The sequence below is a fragment of the Chrysemys picta genome, chromosome 1, assembly GCF_011386835.1.
Source record: "Chrysemys picta bellii isolate R12L10 chromosome 1, ASM1138683v2, whole genome shotgun sequence".
NCBI lineage: Eukaryota > Metazoa > Chordata > Testudines > Emydidae > Chrysemys > Chrysemys picta.
Genome location: NC_088791.1, coordinates 236,639,055 through 236,665,392, shown reverse-complemented (window position 1 = coordinate 236,665,392; position 26,338 = coordinate 236,639,055). Strand labels below are relative to the sequence as shown.

General features: G+C 45.5%; 2 protein-coding genes across 10 annotated transcripts in view; both read left to right on the top strand.

The window, feature by feature from the left end:
• The window catches only part of CRACDL (CRACD like), a 94,388-nt gene extending 89,504 nt beyond the window's left edge, over nucleotides 1-4,884 (top strand). For all 4 annotated transcript variants that reach the window (XM_024104426.3, XM_042840802.2, XM_024104425.3 and 1 more), the window contains 2 exons: nucleotides 658-805; nucleotides 1,340-4,884. In XM_024104426.3, coding sequence (XP_023960194.2) covers nucleotides 658-805; nucleotides 1,340-1,482 — 291 coding nt within the window. In that variant the 3' untranslated portion in view covers nucleotides 1,483-4,884. The remainder of the gene's footprint in view (nucleotides 1-657; nucleotides 806-1,339) is intronic.
• A 19,545-nt stretch (nucleotides 4,885-24,429) lies between these two features.
• MGAT4A (alpha-1,3-mannosyl-glycoprotein 4-beta-N-acetylglucosaminyltransferase A) overlaps nucleotides 24,430-26,338 on the top strand; it is a 150,629-nt gene continuing 148,720 nt past the window's right edge. For 3 of the 6 annotated variants that reach the window (XR_006172318.2, XM_042840804.2, XM_005283221.5), the window contains exon 1: nucleotides 24,452-24,591. The gene's annotated coding sequence lies outside the window, so the exon portion shown is untranslated. Of the gene's footprint in view, nucleotides 24,592-24,899; nucleotides 25,069-26,338 lie in introns of those variants that run through there. The other 3 variants (XM_024104418.3, XM_005283222.5, XM_065591548.1) reach the window with 3 other exon arrangements.

Sequence of the window (26,338 nt, the reverse complement as noted above, 5' to 3'; positions counted from 1 at the left end):
CATGGTAACAGGGCTCCTTCCAGAAACATACTACTTTACCATGGATTCCCACCATGGAGGAGTTTCACTGGACAATAGGGGAACCCAAGGAAGAGTATGCAGACATGGTCAGCATTGCCTTCCTTAAGGAAATCGATGAGGATCTGAAAGAAATGGTGCCTCAAAGAACATCTAACCCCAACCCTAGCCTCCTCCACCACCACAGAGCTCTGAATTCTCAGAGTTGGGGAGAAGAAAGGGAAACATATTGTGAAGCCACAACTCCCGCAGTGTGCACCACAAACCATTTTCTGACAGGCATGGCTCCTCTCTATTCACATTAGCAGAGGGATGCATATGGCTGAGAATAAATTTGCAGTGAAAATAACAATCTTCTGCAATCACTGTTGTAAATAAGACAAAATACAGAGGCACTTTTTTAAATTGCAAAATTAGAGTCCTGGAAACAAAACTCAAAATGTTAGAACTTTATGAACTGGTGATAACTTGAGTGAAATAAATGGAACAAGTGTGTGACAAGACTTTTTCATTGTTATGCAGGAGAATCTTGTTCACTCCTGTGTTGTTCATGTTCTTTTAAATTCCCACTATTGTTCTTTCTCGCTGAACTGTTTAAAACATTTCTACCTGCTTTCCCCCCCCCCCCCATGTAATTAGGGGTCAATGAAGCAACAAGCAGACTTCATCAGGAGCAAACCTTCACATTTAGCACCTAAAACTTCTTCTGAAGAACAGAGGAATGAGACAAAGTCTGACGTGAACGAGCCACTGCCAAGAGCCAACTCGCTGTCGCATCATGTCCCTGGTATGAAAACAAATGCTTGAAATACTGATGTAGATTCCAATCCTGCAGGCTCTGAAGCATGTGGATGACTTTGCTCATATGAGCAAAATTACCCATGTGCTTAAGTGTTTGCAGGATCCATGCCACAGTAACTTGTCTCTTTCCCACTTCTCACTGGCTGCAGTGAGAGCAAGAATTGTAGTTGTTTCTTTAACACTAGTTTCCACAGTTTTATTTCAAGGAATGCTGCTTATAATGGGCTAATTCTGTAGCAACCTCAATTCTCATTGAAAGCAATGCGAATTGAGGGCATTGGACACTTCACAGGATTGGGACCTAGAAGCATTGCCCCCATTAGAGGAAGTCAAGTGCATTCAAATGATGCATTTGATCTATAGTACAATTTTAATTCTTTGCTAATGCACTGTAGAATAAGTTTCCATGTGGAATGTAAAGCTTTAATTTTGTAGGACAATGTACTGTTTTAAAGAAATGGGTGAGGTCTATAGATGAGCATCAAGCTAACATAATGTATATATATTTTTTTCACAATAGCTCAATCCTCAGTGCTGACAGAGAAAGAAGAAATGAACCAGTTTAAGAAAGTCAGTCACTCTGCTCCAGATCAGCCATCATGGATGGAACTTGCCAAAAAGAAATCCCAAGCTTGGAGTGATATGCCACAGATTATAAAATAGGGTGATACATCTCAGACCAATAGTATATGCTATTTTGGATAATTCAGTAGTCCACGTAATTGAACTTCTGTAGATTAGTTAATCACAATGAAGAATCTATGGTACGTCAGAAGGGTTTTGTTATAAAGCTTTGAAAAAAAGAGTGCAATAAGTGCCATCAACAAGTTCACCGTAAACCATCTGTAGCAATCAGGATGGTACTAGAAATGGTTTAAGAATAATCTACTTTAAGGACATACCCACCAACTTAGAAAAACATTCTGCCTATATACATTGTGTATTCCCCCCAATTAAATTTGCATAAAATGAGTATTTTTGTTAAATCTTGTTGAACTTTTTGTTGCAAACATTGTTACACCGCTCATTATCTATTTGTGTATTGTCCACTATCAGATCATGATAATATAAATCTGTTTTACTGGTGTTATCTGACAGACACTCTTTAAAGATGCTTGGGCCAATGAGGTATTCATGACTTGTTTTTATTGAGTACTCTATCAGATATTCAGAATTTGCTGTTTGAACTGTGTGATTGGTTAGCTGAGTCACATGGTATGGTTTCTGTCTTCTGATTTAATTCCTGAGGCATAAATAAACTTGTTTGTGCATGAAAATTAATAAAAATTCCTCCTGAAATACTTGCCTGAACAAAACTGGCTGCACAAATGGGCACAGAAAAGCAGAGGAAACAAATGTGTTCGGATTGAATTGGAATCCCATGTATGTATTCATGAATGCTCGTGTCTAGAATTCACCCAGATGCGGGTGTTCTGTTTTTTATGGGAATTCATCATGTTGGTTTGTGGAACCATATTTAGTGGCAATGGATCTGTTTATGATATCAAAGATGAAGATTATGAATTCAGATAAAGATTAACAAGTCAGGGTATGGGACTTGTTGAGCCCAAACTCAAATGTTACAAAACCAGGAACAGAACAGTTAAGGTGCTTCTTCAAATACAACACAACCTCACAGCCTTAACTCTGCCCTCATCTGAATGGCAAAAGGGAGTGGGAATAGCACAGTATGTTTACAAGCTGTAAAAATACTATTTTCATTGTGCCCACTGCTACTCCAAATCAGGATCCCTGTTTATGCAGTTTCATGGGCACCTCTGCTGGTTGTGTAGCAACATTGACACGGGGAAGTGGTTGCTGCTGGTTGGTAGAGATCACGCTGACCTTATTGTACTTCCTCTCTTCCTGCTGTACAATCACAAAGAACCTAACAACAATCCATTAGGAAATTTCCTAAAATTAGAATCCTGCTGTTAAGGGAAACACTCTCTCCTCCCATAAAAACACTAGGGCAGCGGTTCTCAGACTGTGGATTGGGACCCCAAAGTGAATGGTGACCCCATCTTAATGGGGTCACCAGAGCTGAAGCTTCAGCCCTGGGTGGTGGGCTCAGGTTACAGGCCCCTTGCCTGGGGCTGAAGCCCTTGGGCTTGGGCCCTCCACACCCAGGACAGTGGGGCTTGGGCTCCAAACTGCCCCAAAATTGTTTGCATGAGCAACCTTCACTCTGCCCTTTGTGCTTGTGCATTTACAATATAGTCTTTAATCACGAATAATAATCACTCATTTCTCAAATCATAGAATATAAAATCACAGTATATTCTACAGTTATTTCTTAAACGTATTGTAAGACACTCTCTAATATAAACAGATACACTTTTTAGGTACCGTAATACAATCTTAAAAAGCCCCAAAAACTAAGTAAGAAATAACTCATGAAATCACAATGCAAAGTTTATTTAAGGTACTGCATTACAATCTGTATAATTCTTTAAATAAACCCTTCCACGTTAAAGGGAAAATGTAAAACATAAAATTAAATTTAAAAAAATCTATCTTATCCTTTGATTATTGCCTGTTCAGAGCCTCACTGAAGAGTAGAATGTTTTCTGGTAATTAACTTGAACTAGAGTTAATGGTATGTTATATTGCTTTAACGTTTTCTCGCTGTTATAAATTATTTAAGATGTATCTGATCTCAACTGAATTTCTGGGGAGTGAGCAATGCAACTACATGGGACAATTCCAAATATCTTTAAGGAAATTCTCTGTTTGACAGACAAAGGTTCAAGATAAAGGAGATTATTAATAGAGTGATCTAGGGTTTCCTACAAAATATTCTGGGCCTCACAAACATACAAAGAATGGACCCCATACATAGTTTTGAGAGATGAGCAAATGCAGCTGTCTTATACCTTCCCACAAAGTGCAGTCCTAACTCTAATGTGGGCCTGATCTTGCCACCTCCGGGATGAAATCCTAGCCCCATTGAAGTCGGTGTGAATTTTGCCATTGACCTCAGTGTGGCCAGGATAGCATCCTTTATGTTCAATACTCTCACTAACTTGACTTTGCCAGGAACAGTGACAATTGGCTGCTATGGGCCTGCTTGTGGATCCACTGAAATCAAGCTAAAACTTCCAGTGATTTCCATGGGAGTGAGCTCTGGTTTTACAGGGTGGTCAGTACTATATGATACGTGCTCAGACCTTAAAGGATTAGTCCATCAGAATGGCATAAATTTAAGTATCTCAAATGTAGGGCCTGATTTTACTTCAAATAGGTTATTGTATCAATATTATCCTGTGCTGGAGTTCCTTTATTTTAAATCAAAAGGTCATGTGACTCTGCAATAGCCAATTGCTGAACAGTCACTATTGTCCACCAACATGGGAAATAGTGCAAAACTATTTCAGATCCTGCATATTTTCTCTCAGACAAATGGATTGTACTTGGCAATCCCAGGATGTAATACAAATGTATTTAGGCAAACTGATGTATGGTTTATATTCTTGACTGTGTGGAAAGAACTGTGATCAATTTTTCTGTAGATGCCATTGTACTTTTCCAGCCCAGAAGCAATATGACTGACTCAACATGATCCATTTTGCTCAACTGCACAAGTACAATACAGTAGCAAATCTACTGAAATAATATTGGAAAAACCAAGGTTAATTCATGGCCTTTTCACATAATTTAACTAAAACTGTATTACTTTAAAACAAACAAACAAAAGGAAAAAAAATATGGAGGTGAAGACCAGAAATCCTTAAGAGCTTTTTTCCTCTCCCCAAAGTGATGGACCATATGTTGTTTAAAACCAATTCCTCTGCTTACTGTTTAATGATCAAGTTCAAGTTTTGGAGGTGTTATCACCCTCAATGCGAAAGTACTGCATATAGTGTAAATGAAATTGTGTACTGTATGTTTCTGAATGCAGAAAACTGTAGATTTTTGTGACTTAAACAGTGTTTACTATTTTACTTATTGTAATACTATAATATATCTTAACTTTTAGCTCAGGAATTTTAAGTAAAAAATCACAACTAAACAATTTTTAATGTTGTATAGCAAAATGTAATAAATACATTTTTAAGGCTAAAACATCTCTCTGGACTTTACTTCAAAATGGGGTTGTGCCGTCTGTTGTGTTTAACAGAAAAAACCTTTACAAAATCTGTTCTTTTTTTTTTAGAGACAAATAGATATTTAAAGTCTTATCAGTAAAAATGTTCAACAGTAGTTGAGCAAACAGCTTGTTATTTTGTGATACCATTAATAGCCTGTTATTCTCAAAGAGTATAATAAAATTGCCACCATGTTTGCTTCATATACATGATGAGCACTCTATTGTGGGAGACAAGTGTTTAATTACAGGACACTGTTTTTATGGTTGTAACTTTACAGGTTTGTACTGTGAAAAAAACAAGCAACTCTGAGAAGATTTGGCAGTGCAGTACCTTCCATAGAATCCAAGGGTGAAATTCACCCATTTAGTGAATGGGTCTGTGTACTATTTAAGTCCTCAAAATAGGGACGTGCTGGCCACTGCTTCCAGCAGCTCCCATTGGCCTCGAGCAGCAAACTGTGGCCACTGGGAGCTGCGATCAGCCAAACCTGCAGACATGGCAGGTAAACAAACCGGCCCGGCCCTCCTGGGGCTTTCCCTAAACAAGCGGCGACCCAAGTTAGGGAAACACTGTCCTAGATGATTGATACTTGCCTACACTGAGATATAGCAACATTGTTTACTCATGTGATTGGTCCCCTTTAAATCAATTGACTATCTGCATGAGTAAGTGCCCAATGTGAGTAAGGGTTTCAAAATCATCAAATAAACTTGCATTTCTTCACACCTTAGAAGTGAATGAATTGGACACCCAAGTTCATCCCAACCCCAGCTCTGGCAGGTGTCTCTCCTGGACTAATGCCACCTCCAACCTCATTTGTTTCCACCCAAATAGATAGTCCCATTAAACAAGAGTCACTATCAATAAGCATGTCAAAAACTTTGGCCAAAGTAGCTAAATGAGCCTATGTCAATAAACCAACCGGAATTTGTATCGTGTATTGAAAGGAGCAATGGAAAGCATCCACAGTGATAACAAAAGGATTTCAGCCAATCACAGCTCAGAAAAAAACACATGCTGGCCACTCGGTGTGCTGGATGGAGAGGTGGCTTCTGCACTTTTGGGGGAGGGATAGCTCAGTTGGCCTGCTAAACCCAGGGTTGTGTGTTCAGTCCTTGAGGGGGCCATTTAGGAATCTGAGGCAAAAATCTGTCTGGGGATTGGTCCTGCTTTGAGCAGGGGGTTGGACTAGATGACCTCCTGAGGTCCCGTCCAACCCTGATATTCTATGATTCTTTTCTCAGCTAAAATAACTTTGAGGTCCTTATTAACTCATTGGACCTCATTCAATGCTCCCTGTGCAGGAGTGAACTGCTGTGGGCGTGTTGCCTGCACAGACAAAGGAGTAAAGAATAGGGCCCCAAGTATGTCCAATTTGCCCCCTCCTTTGAACAGTTATTCACTCTTTTTTATTCACCTGTAGCATTTTGCATATTCTTAGAATAGCACTGGAAGGACACATTTCAGCCTTCCCTGCAAAAACACACGAGTAACTGTATGCATGCGAATACAGTCTTCCTGAGTTTGTAAAGTTACTCACGTGCATAAATGTTTGCAGGATTAGGCCCTTTCTTTGGAACATGCCTTTATTTACAGTGGTTCATTCTGACTTAAGTAGAATGACTAACACAAAGAAAGCAGTAGGTAGATAGCTGTAATAGTTCAGGAGGGCAACGTGTAAACAAGCTAATGAGATGGATGCAAAGGAGAATACACACTCTCCTACAGTTTATTCCTCCCAGCCAATAAAATACCAATGGAAAATCCAAAGCAACATCATCATCCTCTTTCCAATACCCAGAAGTGAGGGAAAAAACAACACTATAAGTTTAAAAAGAAAGAAGAAAAGAACGTGAGATGATATGGCCAATTGCTTCTGGCTTAACAGAGCATCGTCTCAGTGCAGCAAAGCTTCCTTGCAGGCTTCTTTCCCTTCCTATGTTGTTATTACTTATTTATTATTTGTATTACTATAACACCTCGGAGCCCCAGTCATGAACCAAGGCCCCACTGTGGTAGGCACTGTGCAAACACTGAACAAAAAGACAGTCCCCCAAACAGCTTACAGTATAAGTAGACAGAGACAACAGATGGTTACAGACAGACCAAGAGGGGGAGAACAAGGACACAATCAGACAATACTGGGCAGCATGATGGGCAGTGGCCTAAGCACACCAGCAGCCTAAACATTGTCAAGGTTTTTGTAGGCATCCCAACAAAGGAGAGTTTTAAGGAGGGAGGTGAAGTGGATTTGCTGATGTTTACAAGGAGCTCCTCCCTAGATTGTCCTGTGTTGCTTTTTCCATTTTCCTGATGTGATGCCACAGTCCCGCAGTAGGCTGCCTGTTGCTGAATAGTAACTTTATTTCTTTAAAGTCTGATTCAGACATTGAGCATGTTCCATTAGGGAAGAAAGAAAACAGGACAATAACTATCTGAGGCAACTGGTTTCAAAACACCCTTGGTGGTGAATAGTACCTCCAGAGAGATTCCTGGTTTTTGAGTTTACTTTTGACCCCACATTTTCCCTGTAGACTATTTGATTACAGTGGGGTATAGAATTTAAGTTATCTTGAAATCACTGATAGCAGATCAGGGCAGATAGACCTTGCTTTGATCTATTTTACTGAAGAAGAAGTAGTAAAGCAGGGTGTGATGGGGTGTATCCTGGAGGCCTCTCGGTCCTACCACACCCCAGAAAAGGAGTAGTGAAGGTGGGTCCTCCAGGCCTGCCTCGAAAGGCTGCAGGGAAACAGCCAATCAGAGCGCAGCAGGCCCAGTTAAAAGGAGCTGCAGGGCCTGGGCAGCTCAGTTGCTGGCTGGGACCAGAAGGGTGAGAAAAGAGAGGAGGTGAGATTTTTTCAGCCCTGCAGTAAGGGTAAAAACAAAGGGGCTATGTGGGAAGTGGCCCAGGGAATAGCAGCAACAACTATTACAGAAAGCAGCATATAGCTGCTATTTATAGGGTCTCTGGCCTGGGATCCAGAGTAGTGGGCAGGCCTGGGTCCCCCCACAGGCCACTAGTAGGGTAGCCTAAGCCCTGAGAAGGGGATAAGGCTTGTTTAGAGACCCAAGCATGGGTACTGACTTTTCCTTTTTCCCAGGAGTGCTCAAACCCCACTTTGCCCCAAGGCCCTGCCCCCTCCCCCAAGACCCTGCCCTTGCTCTGCCCCCTCACCCAAGGCCCCACCTTTGCTCTGCCTCTTCCTACCCCCATTCTGCCCCCTCCCCAAGGCCCTCCATCCTCTGCTCTCTGCCCTCCCCTAAGTCCCTCCCTGAGCTACCAAACAACTCTTGGGCAGTGCTTCTGCCCCCACGCATCAGCTGTCAGACAGTGGTGTAACGCCCATCAACTGTTGGTGGCAGCAGTGGTGGCTCCCCCATCAACTGATGAGTGGTGCTGGGAATAGCTGTGGTCGGTGGGTGCTGAGCATCCACTATTTTTTTTCTGTGGGTGCTCCAGCCCTGGAGCACCCACAGAGTCATCATCTATGGGCCCAAGTGAAGGGCAGGACTTAGAGGCTCCAGGGAGAAAGCCCTGGGGGCACTGCTCTATACCAGGGCAGACACAGATTTAAAGCTAGTGCAGAAGGGACTGAAGACTGAGGCCAGACACAGGGCTAAAGCCGATAACAAGGGCACCGGGACAGGCCCCGATGGACCTTTTCCCCAGAAGGGGTTCCTTCACATGTTTAGGCTGTGCATAACTGGGCTGGAAGGCTAAGCCACTGACGAGTTTAATGGCTGACGAGGCACCATGAGCAGAGAGAGTGCACATTTGCACCCCCCAACAGGAGACACTCGTGAGAGGTGATTGTGCACCATTATGGGGGGCACTTCAATCTTTTATTCTCTTTACAGAATGGTACTATTCACAGTTTGAGTTCATTTATGTGGAGTTAAATTTTGATTTTATATGAGAAAATGGAGATCAGAAGGTCAGTTATATGAAAAAGCAAATTTATCCTAGTTTTTCCAGGTGTTTTTCCCTGTTCTAGCCTGGTGGATAATTTCCTTGGATCAGGCTTTCTAGATAAGTCTCTCACCTAGTTCCTGTTTGATATGACTGCAGCTGGAGTGCTCTGGAATAGTAACGCTCATATTGACCCTTAAAAGTTACCCCAAGGATACAGGACAGGAAGCGAAGGTTTCTTTGCCTGCGTTCTGCAGCCTGATGAGAACAGCAATTACTCTAAAAATAAAGATGTCTTATAAGTCTCCTTTAACAAGATAGAGCCCTGAGCTGAAGGTAATAGGTGAATTTAGAAGAAGGTGGGAGGACATGAGATTGTTTGCAAGAGTACTGAAATGCTGCTAAAGCATGAAGTCTAATTTAGAAAAGAAAAAAAAAATCTCCATTGCTGATAAATAAGATAACCTTTGAGTTTTATGCTTCAGCCCAGATGCTGATGATTGATTTCAATACAGTTATTCAGTATTTACACAGGTATAAATTAGATCAGAATCTGATTATCTATATCAATGACAAATTATGTAAATAATTCTGTGGATTAAACCTTTCTCAGATAATCACAGTAGCTTTTAAACTCTGTGTCCTTGGCTAACTCTTTAATTTAATTTTCCTTATTTTGTCTTGTTTGGAAATCAGATTCTAATCCAGTGAAATTCACCAGTTTCCTTCTGTAGTGGCTGGTCCATGTAGAGATTTAGGAGTTTTACAGATATTAAACTGCCAGGATTGGTTCTTTTAGTTCAAGCAGTAGAGGCTCTTGCTTTTAGAGCTAAAGACCTTGGGTTCAAACCCCAGACCATCATATCCCACGTAGGCCCTGGGAGAGAGCAGGGTGGGCCAGGTCTGCATTCACAGCCAGGTCTATGCATTCTGACTTCAGGCCCTGCAGAGACTCCTTTCTGTTATTTATAATCCAGCACTGAGTGTGCTGGTGCACACCTTCCTCTGAGGGCTCCGCTATGCCCGGTGGTTCTTTTATCTCCATCTGAGAGATCTCTCTGAGCTGCCAGTCTTAACCAGGATTTCCTCAGGACCTGGAATCTGTTTTCAGCAACCGGGTCTGTAGTGGCCACTGAGGAGGAAGACTGCCTTGCTGAACCACTGGTACACACCTTCGTGTGCAGGTGGTGGAGTCCTACTTGGAGCACCAGAGATTGGTCCTGGCTGGAGTCACCAGAATCGTGGACCTCCTGGGCTACATCCCACCCCACACACAACCCCACTGTGTGCTTCAGAAAGTGAGGGCAGACTTGCCCCCTGCTTCTCTCACTTATTTTAAACAAGTCCCGTGGGAGGCCACTCTCTGCTCATGCTTGGCCCTCCAGAGCTTACCATCAGGTCCCCACTCCATGGGCCCCCCTGTCCGCCTCTGACGTATCACCTAAGCAGGCTGAACACATCTCAGAACCATGCCTCACAAATCTCTATACATGCTCATGCTCCATACTATTTACTTCCTGGCCCTCATGTCCTGTCCTGACACAAAGTTGTAGGACCTGCTGCTGTCTGCAGAGGCCCAGGAGGCCAGCCTGTATTCCACTTTAGTCCCATGGTCCACTGGGAATCTCATTTGGTGGCTCCTCCATGCAGCGCTGAGCACAGTTGTGCAATTGGCATGGCTCATGGAGTCTCCCAAAACTTGCCCCTTTTGCAGCGAGAGGGACACCATGGAGCATCTATATAGAATAGATGCATCAGGCTGCAGTCCCTTTTCCGGCTCCTCCAGAACCTCCTGCTGAGCATGTTTCCCCACACTTCTGGTATTTGCGCACACCATTCATGGCCCCACAAAGTTGCAAGATCTCTTTGTCAACCTCCACCTGTCACTGACCAAGATGGCCAGTCCCCATACTAGGAGGACAAAGCTCAACTCATTGGCATGGGGGGGAGGTCTACAGCTGTGGGGCATGTTTCTGACACCTCGTTGCCTCACGTCTCTGGTCAGAGTTCCTCTGGGCAGCATCCACTGGCTCCTTGGACTCCTTTGAGGAGCAGCAAGTGCTGCTCGGGAGTCTCTGCTTGGTGTCCTCCACTGGATCCCTCATTTTATCCCTATGACCATCACTTTTGTTCTTGTTTTTTCATTCTTTGTCTCTGTTGATTGAGAAGTTGGGCCTTTAGTTTTGAGTGGGCCTACATCCGCCCATTCCAGATAATGCAATAGGCTCATACAGGCCTTCTGCTGGCCCTGAATTTAACCTCAGTAAGTACAGATGAACTTCTCAGCAAGATCTATACTACTGATTTGGTCTTTTAAGGAACAGATATACAGATTAATGAGTAAGTTAAGCCTCTGAATTCTGTCTTCTTGAAATTGCCAGATATAGTAGCTAAACTGCTATATTTTGGGTTTTTTTTTTGCTCACTCACATGCAGTAGTCTGTATTGATTCCCCTGCCCCCGCTTGGGGATTTCTCTCCAAGTGGTATATTTTGATGAGTGGAATTAGATGTAGTTACTTATTTGCTTTGACTAATATATTTTGAAAGACTTCCCTACTGCTAATAACTGTGGTGGTGTTTAATTATTGAGACATTTTATAAAAATGTTTTTAAAAAGAGAGACACGTTTTATGTTCTGACTAAATAATTAAACATTATGCAAATACCAACAATCCCAGTGTTCGGGTTATATATAGGAAACAATGCTTGGATGATACCCCTGTGTGTACACTGAATTTGTTTATGCTGGTCTGTAGTTAGCATCAGATATTAGTTTTATCCTAATCTAAACACAGGCTTAGGCAAAATGGAAGGAATAACGTTATAGGTTTAAGGCCAGATTGTAGCTAGCCTCTATATAATAGGGATGGAAAGAGGAGCTCCCCCCTCCCTTTCCTTGCATCTCCTGTTTAAGAGCTGATCACATCACAGTCCACATACTCCCTTGAGGGCAGGGCAGGGCAGCTCAGGAATATTCCTAGAGGCACTAACCTCTCCAAAAAGAATGGGGAAGACGCAGGGTCATGCCCAGATATGGAAGTGTGTGCACATGACAGCCTCATAGCCAGAGGTGCAGTGACCATTCGCCACAGGAGCTCGCCCCTAAGGTAGTGTGACTCCGCAGTCCCTTACTCAATGCTGTATTTTAGGGGCACAATCTGTCCCTGGATAGCTTTAAAGTTTAGTTATGTATATAAATGGTTAAATTATGGTGTAGTATGAGGCACCTTGAGGTCTGATGATTGGTTAGCACATTAGTGAATACACTCTACACATCTGTCTATTGCAGCAAGAGTGTCATTGCGTTATTAAAAACATGTCAAATGTTATAATTTGTTGTAGATTTGTTTCTCTCGAGATAGGAATAATAGAAACACAAGAATACTATTCATGAGATGCATATGCTAGCAATACAGCTTTTGAAGTTATCAAACTTGTGATCTCTGGCAGTTTATCAGCCTCAGAAGCAGTTTTTTAATTGCTTGGTATACTCTGGCTGCCAGTAATACTTCTGACTTTGATTTGTGTTTATTCCTGGTCCTGTCCCCATTCATTCTAATCACCTGTGTAGTTGGTGGGTGGGAGCAGCATTCACCTCCATGGTCGCACAGTACTTAGACCCAGATCCTTCAAGTTATTTAGGCGTCTAACTCCTGAAAGCCCCACAACCTGAAGCAAATACTCACCAGCAACCACACAACACACAACAAAAACACTAACCCAGGAACCTATCCTTGCAACAAAGCCCGTTGCCAACTTTGTCCACGTATCTATTTAAGGGACACCATCATAGGATTTAATCACATCAGCCACACTATCAGAGGCTCGTTCACCTGCACATCTACCAATGTGATATATGCCATCATGTGCCAGCAATGCCCCTCTGCCATGTACATTGGCCAAACCGGACAGTCTCTACGCAAAAGAATAAATAGACACAAATCAGACGTCAAGAATTATAACATTCAAAAACCAGTCAGAGAACACTTCAACCTCCGTGGTCACTCAATTACAGACCTCAAAGTCGCAATACTCCAACAAAAAAACTTAAAAAACAGACTCCAACGAGAAACTGCAGAATTGGAATTAATTTGCAAACTAGACACCATTAAATTAGGCTTGAATAAAGACTGGGAATGGATGGGTCATTACACAAAGTAAAACTGTTTCCCATGCTAATTTTCCCCCCCTACTGTTACTCACACCTTCTTGTCAACTGTTGGAAATGGGCCATCCTGATTATAACTACAAAAGTTTTTTTATCCTGCTGATAATAGCTCACCTTAATTAATTACTCTCGTTAGAGTTGGTAATGGCAACACCCATTTTTTCATGTTCTCTGTGTATATATATCTTCCTACTGTATTTTCCACTACATGCATCCGATGAAGTGGGTGTTAGCCCACAAAAGCTTATGCTCAAATAAATTTTTTAGTCTCTAAGGTGCCACAAGTACTCCTCGTTCTTTTTGCTGATACAGACTAACACCACTCTGAACTCCTGATGATTTCAGAGAGAGTTAGGTGCCTAAATATCTTTGAGGATTTGGGTTTTAGTATCACTGGAGGGGCTTTAATATCAAACAGTATTTCTTTTAGATACAATGTTGACATGTCTCACTTAAACTGCTGTTCTCCCATCGACTATAATGGAAGTTATGTGTATACGGTAGGGTCAGATTTGGGCCTCTGGCTGGCATCTGGATACGGGCGTCTAATGCTCCTACTGGATCTGTGGAAAAGGGAATAGCCTACTTAATTTTAATCTATATACTTCAGTGCTGACAGGTTTTGGGGTTGTTGGTTTTTGTTAACACTAATTTTGTGTGTGTGTCTGATAGAAGCTACATAGGTGTTTGAGGTTTATGATTTTTGGTGCATGTTTGTTGGTGTCTGACAGCTACAAACTATTCTCAATTTCCTGGTTTTCAGAAATTTTAAGTTTCAATTCTATGGCGAGAGTAATCGTTGCCAAGGAGCCAATAAGGAGCCAGTTTCAATTCATGGTTTTCACAGGTTTAAGTTCAGCCACTCTCCACTTTGTGGAAGGGCATGAGGCAACAGTGGGCAACCTTAAAACTGCATTAATGAAGTTTTGGGGCATTTAATATATTCTGGAGATGGTAAGGCTACAAAGAACTCACACTCTGCCTACAATAGGAGCAGGGAGTTTGCAGACCAACTCTACCCATTAGTGATCCGGTCTCCTGGGTCTCTGTCCTTCTGGGCCCAGGTGGATTCCCAGGTAGGTGACATTGTCTAAAGCCATCTGAGCCTTGGCTGTGTTTACCACAAAACCTGTCTCTTAGATCTTCCCTAAGACTTCATCCAAGACCTCCAGGTTTTTCTGACGAGTAGGGGTAGCCACAAGGATGTCATCAACGTAATTTAATACATACTGTCGGTACCTCAGGGTCTTCTACATAGCTGACACAAACCGATGTCAGATGGAAGGTGCATTGTATAGCCCCTTTGGAACTCTAGTAAATCTCAACTGTCTTCCTTCAAAAGTGAAGGTGAACTTGTGCATGGAGGACCGGTGCAAGGGGATACTGAAAAAGGCGTTGGACAGATCTAGGACTGAAAAACACTTGGCGCCGGCTGTGATTGCAGCCACGATGTCACTATATTTGGCCACCACTGGAGCTAACCTGGGTGTCACACGGTTAAGCTCCTGGTAGTCAACCGTCAAGCGCCAAGTTTCTCGGTCCGCTTTCAAAACCGTCCAAATAGGAGAGTTACAGGGACTCTCTGTCTCAATCAGTACCCCTTGCTGCAGAAGGGCCTCAATGGTGGGCTTGAGACCCTCTGCGGCAGTGGCAGGGTACCTATACTGCTTAAGGGGTTTCAGGTCTGGACGGTCCACCGGTACCTCTGCCTGGATTTTACTGCACTGGAGCTTGTTGTGAGCAAAAACTCCAGGGTACCTTTGAGCCATGTTGGTTATGTCTGCTTCCCAACAGGGATGTGCGATGTTTTCAGTGGCCTTCAGGGCCACAAGCCTGTGCGAAGCAGCTACCACTCCATACTGGTCTTGGTCTGTGAATTGAAGCAGCAGGCTGTTAGGAAGGTCGATGATTATGTGAAGCTTCTTGAGTAGATCGATGCCTAAGATGCCTTGGCCGCCCAAACACTGGATTCCAAGGCAATCTTGGCTGATATGTCCTGTAGGTACAAGTAATGGGAACAGTGAAGGGTATGATGTTATTGTACGATGTTATTGCCCCCACTGTATCCCTCCAGTACCTATTTTTCTTTTACAGGGATTTTCTTCACTCTTGAATCTCCATCCGAATAGAGAAGGGAGACTGAGGCGCCAGAATCAACTAGCAGCCACTGGTTAAATTGTCCAAATTCCCCTTTAATGCCGGCTAATGTTGTGGGCCTACCCCAAGCGTACAGTTGTTTAGGCGCCTTTGTCTGGGTCTGTGGGGAAATCCAGCCCCATCACAGTAGATTAGGTGATGACGGTGCGGATGCTGCAGACTGCTCCTTCTTGTTTTTCTTGCATCGAGCCAGACTCTGCAGCAGTTCTTCCATTGACAACCCATCTATGACCTCCTTCTTATCGAACTGGAGCAGCTGTTTCCACATGAGGTTCCAGAACGATTGGGCCTCTTCCTTGGCCAAGCTGCTCGACAGTCCGGAGGTTGTCTTGCGTTGAGAAGCTGGGCGCTTGGTGGATCGTGGGCTCTTCGGGGTGCTGTGGGGGCTGTCATGAGGTGTGTTTGGGTTGTTATGCTGCCTCCTGGTAAACTCCTTCTTGCATGTTTTGGTTACTACCGAAACTCTCTTCTTAGAGGCAGCTGGGAAAGCCTCTCATTGGAGTTCATAAGCAACTCTCAGTCGGGTTTCCAGATCCCTCAAGGAGGTGTTTTGTAGGTCCACAGCTCCTAGTGTTAGAGCAAAAGGTCAACTATTTGCCTATAAGCCCAGCTGTTATATCAGGAGCAACGACTGTTTCTGCAAAACACCCGCTGCAGCCTTCTGTGCTGCAAGATTATGTGATAACACAAGGTGGCCAAACCACCAGCCTAGGTGAGACAGACAGGCACTGCTATTTCAGTCTAACATATGCCTCAGAGTGGAGTGCGGTGGGGGGAAAGGAGGTGCTGTGGAAAGAAGTGATGAGTTCAAGCAAATGTTAAACCGCATCCTGTTATGTATCCATTCCCTTGCCTCTCTCTCAATCCTTCCGCATACACGTATCAGGTATGCATGCTAAGTTGTTTGTTGCTTGGTATAAAAAGGCTTGCTCCGCACTTGTAAGGGGCTCTCTCTCTGGCATTAGCTGAGGAGAGCACCCACTCAGCTGACTGGTCAATAAAAACTTAAAGCCGTCTTCTAGACTCCCGTGCCTCCTTGGGGTAATTGAGCAGCTCCAGGGGGAAACGAGCCCATTTGGCTAACACTAGGGTGATCTGTAAAGTGGGACTCAATCCCTGGAGAGCTGTCTCCACAAACTCGGGTGTGTCACAAGTGAGGACTCCCGCTAGCCAGAATAGGAGTTTCTTCCTACTCAGATAACACTCTGGCCGCTCTCCTGCCCGTTGCCTCTCGGAATAATATCTCCCGATCAGGTTGTGATGAGGGAAGTAGAACCTCATGACGCCCTCATAAAGCTGCAGATTGGAATCTACGTCTCTTACCTGCACTTGAGTTGGCAGGTCGCCGAAGTCCTCTCCCGTCATGCACCCCCTGATTAGGAATGCGGCATCCTCCTTTAGAATACCTGGTATGGAGCACAGCATAGCAAGCCAGTCCAATCCTGTGTCCCTTGTAAGGGGATCCAGCGCCTTCCCCATCGCGTGGGACTGCTCCGGGGTGTAAGCCTTTAGCTCCTGCCTGGTCTCGAGGGGCCTTTCTGACCCCAGCCCGTAACTAACTACAGTCGTAGTGATCGGAGCCATGGGCAGCTTAGACCCCTCCTCGCAGGCTTCCTGCGGTGGAGCTGAAGGTGTCTCAGAGCTCTCAGTAACCCTCAGGGAGGCACAGCAGAACTCCTCCTCTTAAAGCACTGGGCTGCTGCTGCAGCTTGTGGTAGCTATACTCCCGCGCGAGGGAGCCTTGCTTACTGCCCGTAACATTCCCTTTGTCTTTTTTAACTTTTCCTTCAGCTTTTCCACGGTCTGAAGGCAACTGCTATGCTCAGCCTGGTGGTGTTGGCTAGAGCGCAGCTCCTTTAGCAGCTCACAGATAGCTGCCTGAGATTCATTTTGCTGGTTATTCACAGAGAGCAATTCCTTCTCCCTCTTAGCCAGCAGCTCACTGAGGTCCTGGACCTTCAGCTCTAACCTTCCAATGTGTGACACATACGTGTTGTTTTGTGCCACTAAGCCCTCCAACTTGAACCCAAGATTCTCTATTTCTGAGTCCCGGGACTGTAACTGGGACTCAAGGTCTCTGATTCGGGTAGCCTGTGTGGAACTGACCTTGTCTAGCTCCACCCACACCAAATACATCCCATAAATCAGGGTTCTTTTCTTAAGTTTTTCCCCCATAAAACCCTCCCAACTTTGGTACCGCGCACGCAGTGCCTTCCGGCCCTGGAACAGATCTTCCACCCAGGGGTTCTTTCCTTTACCAAAGTAATGGACACTGGAGATAAGTGACTCTTTATTACACAGGGCACTCCAATCATCCTTCCCATAGGTGCGCACGCTCATATTGATAGTAAGAGTAGTGAAAACTATCTGCCTCTTAGCTGGTCACTACTACTGCTGAGCACCAGCAAAAATCCACACCGGGCTCCTTGCCTTGGTATGTCGGAGATCAGGTCTTCTAATCTCCTCAGCAGCATGGGATATGGCGGGAGCGCGAGGTGGGGGCCTCAGGCCTACAAGGCGGTGCTGTCTTTCACTCGCCTTGTTGCCTCCTCGATAACTGCCGGTGTGCAGGGCCAGACCTCGCAGAGATGCTCCGCTATAGTGGCCTTGGCCTGCTGCCTGCCTCGCTGACCTTACTGCAGTCGGTGGCTACCTCCTGGCAATGTCCGGGAGTCGTCAGCCGCGGCAAGCCAACCCTCAGCCACAGGCTGGAGCTCTTCAATCGGAACTAGGGGACAAACCCCGCAACCAAACCTCCGGCTTCCCAGCCGGTGCTTCCTGATTGAGGAAGCAATGAGCATGTTGGCTCAGTGGGACGCGAGTACCCTGGGCTGGCACTAAGCCGCCCACTTGCGGGACGCAGTGGCACATCAGCCGCCGGCCTCTTGGCCTACCTGCTGATTCCCGTCCCTAGTGCGCTCGGGCATGGAAACCCAATCGTGCAACCAGTGGGTTGCGGTCACAGTCAGTAAAAATAAAAACGGCAAAAATAAACAAAATGGGAGTCCTGTCACGGTCACCAGAACTGTTGACTGGTTTTAGGATGGCCGGAGACCAGTCGAGAGATTCGTCTCCCTACCCGCATCTATCATTGGGGTTTAAGATCACCCAAAATAAAAACCAACAAGGGAGTGCAGGAGTAAAACGCAGGTATGTTTATTAGAAACAAGGTAACTAAACGGGATATGCTATAAAGGACTCCCAATACAAGTAAGCAAGGTAAATAGGTAAAGGTGGCACTTATACTGACTGTGACCAAAAAGGGTTTACTCTCTTCCCAAGACGGGTCCCAGGTAAGGGGTATGGAGGACTTAAAAAGGCTCTACCATTTCCTGCAGCTTGTGTCTGGAGCCTCCAGACCTCACAATGCCGACCGGGTGACTCAGCAGGGTGAGGAGTGTGGACCTCAGGAACAGGTAGGTGGGTCCAGGTAAGATCCAGATGAGAGGGTGGCAGGTAGCAGCTCACCCTTGCGTGCAAGTGTGTTAAACCCTCCCACAACTCTAAGGCGTGGTGCTCTGGCTTACGCACCTGAGTAGACCACACTGCTGTGATCTGGCACTCTGCCACTGAGATGGGCAGCAGCTTCCCTCTGACATGCTAACCCTTATATGCCCTGCTGTTACTGGGCAGATCACGTCACATGGTTGCCGGGTTTCCCGCCTTTCGGTAGAAAAGTGAGGGAAACTATCTAACACCAAAACAGAAATACAGAAATTCTCCCACTTTGACTTGTGTAATTCCATTGACTTCAATGGAATGAGTACTAATTTACAGCAATGTCAGTGAAAGGAGAATCATTGTTAGTGTGTGGATTGTTTTTTTTTTTTTTTTTACTTACTCATTAGGAGTTTCATAACCGATGAGTCTAGATCTGCAAAATACTCTGGAAGTGCACTTCCTGTGTTCTTTGAGGTATTAGAGAAAAGATGAACTATGAATAAGAGACATGCCAAATTGCAACATGAAGTTGGTTAACATTTACATTTAGAAGTTTCTTGAAAGAAGCTAATTTCCCTATTAGCATAATCTTGTTTTTAAATTAAAATCAAATTATGGCTGAGCATTACTTTCAGCTTGTATGTTACATTTGTGAGTAAATGTTTGTGTTTATTGATATGTTAGTGGACTGACTGAGCTGGAAATCCCAATTCTTTATTCTCATATGATTTCTCTTTGCCTGAACCCATCAAGGACTTCATCTTCAACAACAGGTCCGTCTATTTCTATTTTGGGTTTTGGACCAAATCTCTCTGAGCAATAGAGACACCAAATAAAATTCAGGGTTTCCAGATTTCAGATTTATGTAAGAGCAGAGACAATATTAAAATTTTCTTCTTTTCCACAAGATCATTTAACAAAAGACTGTATTATAATGCATGCACCCAAGGGCCAGGATAAAGGTTATGCAGACAATGCATTTTCTGACTTTTGATCACATCACTCTGCAACCTTTTTTTCACCATTTACATGGAATTTTGTATGGAGTTACTTATTTGTTAAATACTGGCAATATGAGAGGCACTGCAAAAGAAACACGTGAAGACATGATTGCTGCTCCTAGCCGATTAAAATCTAAAAGCAGCTTATAATACTGAAAACCAATAACTGTCTCTCGCAAACAAGCTTATTCATCAAAACATGTATTTGTTTTGGTTTTATGTCTATAAAGATGGAATGAAATGTGTTATTTGTATGCTCTGAAAATATACCAATAAACCATAACAAACATTCTGTACTTTTATTAGAAGTTACAGTAGTATGATAGCAAGAAGAGTCCTTATGTAGTAGTATGAGAGTAGTATGATAGTATCAGAGGGGTAGCCGTGTTAGTCTGGATCTGTAAAAAGCAACAAAGAGTCCTGTGGCACCTTTAAGCCTAACAGATATATTGGAGCATAAGCTTTCGTGGGTGAATGCCCACTTCGTCGGTTGCATGTCACCCACGAAAGCTTATGCTCCAATACATCTGTTAGTCTTAAAGGTGCCATAGGACGCTCTGTTGCTTTTTAGTAGTATGATAGTGTATCAAGGCCTCAATGGAGATAGGGATTTCCTAGTCCTAGGCACTGTATGAACACATAGTGAAAGACAATCCCTGCCCTGAAAAGTTTACAGTTTAAACAGACAATGGTTTGGGTGGGAAGGAACAGAAGCACAGAGGGGTGAAGTTACTTGCCCAAGGTTACACAAGCAGGAAGCAGGTCAGTGATGGAAGTGGGAATAGATTCCAGTTATCAGCTAGTTTCTGACTGGCTGAACCACATGAAAAGTTTGTTCTCTGAACCAGTTAAATGCAGCTGTCAGTCTGCTTGGGCTGCCGTTTTTCAGCTAAGCAAAACTCAAAATAAGCCTCACTCCTGCCCCTCCACCAAATAGGGTGACCAGATCACCCAAGTCAAATATCGGGACGCGGGGCAAAAAACAAAACAAAACACCCTTCGTCCACAAGCTCTGGAGGGAGGCCCCGGGAGCGCGGGGCCAGGGTGAGTGAGAGTCCGGCCTGGCCCTGAGCAGGCAGGACTCAGTTGGGCGGTAGGGAGAGTAGGGGGGTGGCCCGCGGGGCCAGGCGGCGGCTGTTCTCCCCCCCCCGGGCAGCGGGACTAGGGAGGAGCCGCTGCTGCAGCTCCCACTGCCGCGGGGAGAGGAAGCGGCCGATGGCCAAGCTCGGCGGCTGCAGCTCTGGCATCTGGGCCCGAACCCCCCGAGCCCGGGCCTGTTGCAGGGACCTAGCAGTGCGCACGCTGCGCCCCGTCTCTGGCCAGTCGCATCTGGGCTGCTGCCCAGCTGGTGCAATCCTGCGGCGGCCCCGGAGTGGGGGCAGCAGGCCCCAGCCCCCCCGGCCCGCTCGGGTCCCGCATGGGAACGAACGGGCCTGGGCTGCCGATGCCTCCGCCCTGGGGCCGCCGCGGGATTGCACCAGCTGGGCAGCCAGCCCAGACATGACTGGCCAGGGGCCGGGTGCAGCATGCGCGCTGCTAGGTCACCGCAGCAGGCCCGGGCTCGGGGGGTTCAGGTCAGAGCCGCAACCGCCGAGCTTGGCCATTGGCCGCTTCCTCTCCCTGCGGCAGTGGGAGCTTCATCAGCGGCTGCTCCCGAGTCCCGCTGCCCAGGGTGGGAGAACAGCCACCTCTTGGCCCCACGGGCCGCCCCCCTACTCTCCCTACCGCCCGACTGAGTCCTGCCTGCACTGGGGCCAGGACAGACTCTCACTCACCCTGGCACCGCGCTCCCCCTGCATCTCCGGGGCCTCCCTCCAGAGCTTGTGGAGGAAGGAGGAATGGTGAGCCTGGGGAAGAGGCGGGAATTCGGGGAGGGAGCCAGTGGGGAGAGGAGGGGGCGGAGTCGGGGTGGAGGAGTGGCGCGAGCACTTCCTGACTCCGGAGCATTTCCTTGTTTGTCCAGTGTCCCGACCACACATCGGTCAGGACACTGGACACCCTACCACCAAACCACATGTAAAGTCAGACACTCTTTTCTCCCCACTCTTACCCATTTTACCATTCTTGTTCCATTGCTCTCGCTCTCTAGGAAAGCAGCACAAACAAGGATCCACGCTGCTGAAAGAATTAGGAGAAAGTACAGGTGCCTGGCAAAGGGAGCTCCAAACTTGATGAATAGTGACAACCTTATGGCTCCATTAGATAATATGAATGTAAACCGGTCATTTGGTATAACAGAAATAGTCACTAATCTACAGTAAAATCACCACAGATCTGATGTTTCTTGTAACACTTTGACTTCATTTTGACATTTACTTTTGATAAATGCCTTGGCAGATGCCTTGCAGCAGGAGATCTTTATTATGCTGAGATACCATTGATTGCCACTGTCTCTTTAATGTTGGTATAGAATAGACTGACTGCCCTTGGTCTTCTTTCACCAGGCTAAAGTGGAACACTAAGGGTTTAAACTTATTCATTTTATAGTGATTTCTCTTCAAGCGTTGCTTTTAAAAATGAAGCTGTTTTATTGGAAGAGTTAATTTATTTCAATTACATGTTCAAATTAAAACAGTGTAGACCTATGAACTATATTTCAAAACTTCAGTTGCTTATAGGAGTTGAATACATCGGACTATCACAAAGAAAGAAAAGATTTGTTGAGGAATTACAGGTGTGAGACACTATTCAGTTTCCAAGGTGTACTGCCACTCTTACCAGAAACAATTACTATTATGAAGCTTCTATTAAAGAGGCCAAATTTATTTTATTGCAGACCCAGTTGCACAATTGTCCTTAGCTGTGGAATTTTCTACTTTTCAAATGGTAAAATATGCCGATAGATATTTGCTTACTGTTGGATTGGTGTCCTTACTCTGAATTTTTTCTGTTCTCTATTTTGCCTTTCTTGTCATGCAACTAACCCAAGGGGAAAAAGTTGGATGTTGTGGAAAGCTCTATTTTTAGTTACTCTATTGAAGTTAATAGCTAAAGAGATAATGTCAAAGTGTACCTATACTGGCATAGCTATACCAGCAAACCCTCCTAATGTAAATTTGGCCTTACTGAATGAAGAGAAAGTATCCTTATGAAACAATTGCCATGTAAAATGGCTTTTTAATACAGTTTATACTGGTTTCCTGAGTGAAATAAGCTACACTGGAAAAATGACTTTTATGTGCTTATACCTGCATCTACACTAAAGTTTTTGCCAGTATAGAAATGTTGTAAAGAAAATCACACCCCTAACTGACATTACTAAACTGGCTAAAGTTTCTAGCACTGACCTGGCCTACACAAAAGAGTTAGTGTGTGACACTGGGAGAGGAAAAAGGATTGGATATTGTTAACTAGAACCACATAGCAGACATACCTTCATAAGTCTGGAGGGTTGCTATCCATGCTAATTTTGATGATGCTGTTTGATTTTGATGGTAGCATACAAGCATGCTTTCACGGTCTGTAAATCTTTTGGGAAAGGTGCAATTAAACAATGGCAGGATGATATCTGATAGAGTTAAAGGATAAAAAATGACAGTCATACAGAGTAAATTACCATGGACCTTATTCAGCTTGATGTAAAACACAGTATTTTGATACTGGGGAGGAACAGAGATAGCTGTCAACTCTGCTTAGTTAATTTTTATTACTTCAAAGCTGTATCTACATTTCAAGGTTTTGTGTAACAGTATGTATGTGTAACAGGTTGGCAGTGTTTGTCTGAAACATCTCACCCTGGTAGCAGGTTTGATTCTACTGGGAAAAGGTTAAGTGGATTGTAGCATCTCCTGCATATAAGCAAGGTGGAAGTGGCTCTTTGAGGATAAAGGATCTTGGGTGTGGGGCAAGGACTCCTGAGGAATCTTAGCAGCCACCAAATGCAATTGAGGTTTGTGCTCAACTGGGTATTACCTTACTATTGGAGTGTGTTTGAAAAGTATCTGAAGGTAGAGCTGCTGCCAGCAGCAGTGTAGAAGTAAGGGTGGCATGGTATGGTATTGCCACCTTTACTTCTACACTACTGCTGGTGGGGTACTGCCTCCAGGGTTGGGTGCCCAGCCAACAGCCACCACTCTCCAGCTCTGAAGACAGCACCGAAGTAAGCGTGGCAATACTGCAACCCCCTAAAACAACCTTGTGACTCCCCTGCAAATCCCTCTTAGGTCAGGACCCCCCATTTGAGAAACACGACTCCCCACCTCCACTGAGTACCCCTATTGCAGGCCCCCCCTCCAAAACCCCCACTTCTCACTGCCCCCCCAGCAGTGTCCTCTTTTGGGGAACCTGAAATACAGTGACCCTATATACTAGTGTGAAGCAATGGCGTTGTTCTTTAGCTCAAGTGGGGAAGGGCCTCTGTTTTTGAAAGCTGAAAAACACCAGCTCTGTAGAGACAGCACCTCCCTTTTTTTTTAAAGCCCTCTTGGGACCCGCAATATCTGATTGCGGGAGCAGACAGGGCCCCAGTTAGCCTATGAGAGACACCCCCAGAGAGCTCCAGGCAGCTCTGTGAGCACCACAACAGAGCGAGCTTTGCCACACCTGGCCCCACGAGACTGAGAGACGCCCTGAGGCTGCCTCAAGCGGAGCGAGCCCTCTGTGCGGAGCCGGAACCGGCCAGCCGCTGTGTCCTTTCAGAGGCAATGCATGTAGCAGCAAGCGGCGGTGGCGCGATCCACCTGCCGGTTAGTCCCTGCCCAAGCACTGCACCACACTAGCTCAGGCGCGCGAGATTTATTTATAGCTCCAGAAGCGAGATTGACAGGAGGCTGAGCCAATGAGAGGGCGCCTCTGGGGGGGTTGGCGGTTGGCCTGCCGTGGGGAACCATTTGGCCAATGGGCAGCCCGGCGAGCGGCAGCGGGCGGGCTCTCCGCGCAGCGGGCGGATGGAGCGGCCGCCGCTCTATGGGGTGGGTGGAGGCAGTGCGGGCTGAGTAGCTCGCGGCCCGTTAGCAGCCGCGAGCGGCAGCGGCTCACCCTCCGCGCGGCCCGGACCCAGGTGAGCGCGGCGGCCGGGACACGCCCCCTCTTCAGCCCGGGGCTCGCGGAGGGCAGGTGGGGGCCCCGCTGCGGGGGCTCCGGGCTGGTTCCTCTGGGCTAAGCCGCCGGCGAACCCTGCCCGGCCCGTTGCCTCGGGGGCTGGGACCCCCTCCCTGGATGTGCCGCGAGCGCTGCGTGTCCCCGGGGGTCCCAAGCGGGGTCTCCCTGGCCAGTGCCCCAGCCCGGCTCCCATGGGCGCCCTACCGCCCCCGGAGCAGGGACCGCATCTCCGGAAGCTCCTCCCCGCGGGGGCTGCCCCCTCCCCGCGGAACGAGGCGACGGTTATTTATCGCCGCTGCCGAAGCAGCCCAGTCGGCACCCGCGCAGCCCGGGACGCGTGGGGGCGGTTGGCAGGTCCGCGAGCTCCGCTGCTGCCCCGGCGTTGTGGGATACCAGGGGAGAGGGATGTAGCTGTAAAGACCCTCAAGGGGGGATGGTAAGAGAGAAACTACCTCAGTAAAGGGATGCGAGCGAGACCGTTCAGGGGAGCCAGGGTAATAATCCAGCCTCAATTTGTCTGGTGTTCTAGGAACTAGACAGGGTGTTTGGTCCTGCCAAGCCTGTGTGCTGGACAACCCCAGGCACAGCAGGGTGGTCTGGCCTTGACTCTGATTATCTCTGAATTGCTTTTCATTTTTGCTAAAGTTGTTATGATGGTCACATGATTTTTCAGTCTTGAGCACCCTGCTAATGCTCAGTGGTTATAGTATTTTTATGATTGAGCGTGATATACATGAGACTTTCTTCAAAGTGACTTACAATTTTACCTCTAATCCTCACAGCCATCCTGTGAAGTAGATGCACTGCTAGTGCCCTCATTTTGACAGAGGAGGAGGAAACTGTAGCAGAGAGGTTTCCTGCTTGTAAGCAACAGTGGTAGACAGTGCCAAATGAGATTAGAACGAATTTGGTTTTGGTTTCCAGTCCTGTGTTTACACTTGTTCTCCTAACCCTACATACAGAAAAATGCTCTAATGAAAGGAAGGGTTTAAAAAAGGCTGTAATGAGAATGTATCCATTTATTTTTCTCTTTATATGTTTTCTTTTTGTATATTAAACAAAACAGCTTTTTAAAGGTGTGGGTGTTTTTTTGCTATTGTGAATTCTGTTTTGTAGGCACTTGTGCTCCAGTGTGTGTTAAGGTTTCCTCAGAACCACAAGGTTCTGTAGGTCCTGATCCTACGGAGACTTATGCATAGTTAGACTGCAGGATTGGGGCATTAATGCATATCAGGTTTTGGCACACATTTGAAACTACCTCATGTCTATTGACCAAAGGTGTCTGAAAGTATATAGACATTAGCCAATTATTTGATTCAGTAAGATAGGGATGAGAGATGTTGAGGGCTCTCAACTGTCATTGCCGTAAGCATCTTGCAAAGTCAGGCCTTTAGTCACATCGTCCATAGTGGGGAAGTTTCACAAGTTTAACTAAATACATCTAGATAAATTGGTAGAAACCATATAATATAAATATATTTCAACTGGTTGACCCCTCATTTAGATCAGCTTTGTTTGCTAAATTACTTTGCTTAAATTACTAATTATTGTAAACTAAATCGATGTCTGAGGGTTAAGTGGTTTAAATACGTAAACGTTGGGGCATGCACTGGGTTAACGAGATCAATGGAAAAATTTTTAGTTAAATTGTTGCAACCTTTCTAGTATTGATAAGGTCTTAGAATGTGCAGCCTCTGATGCAGTGT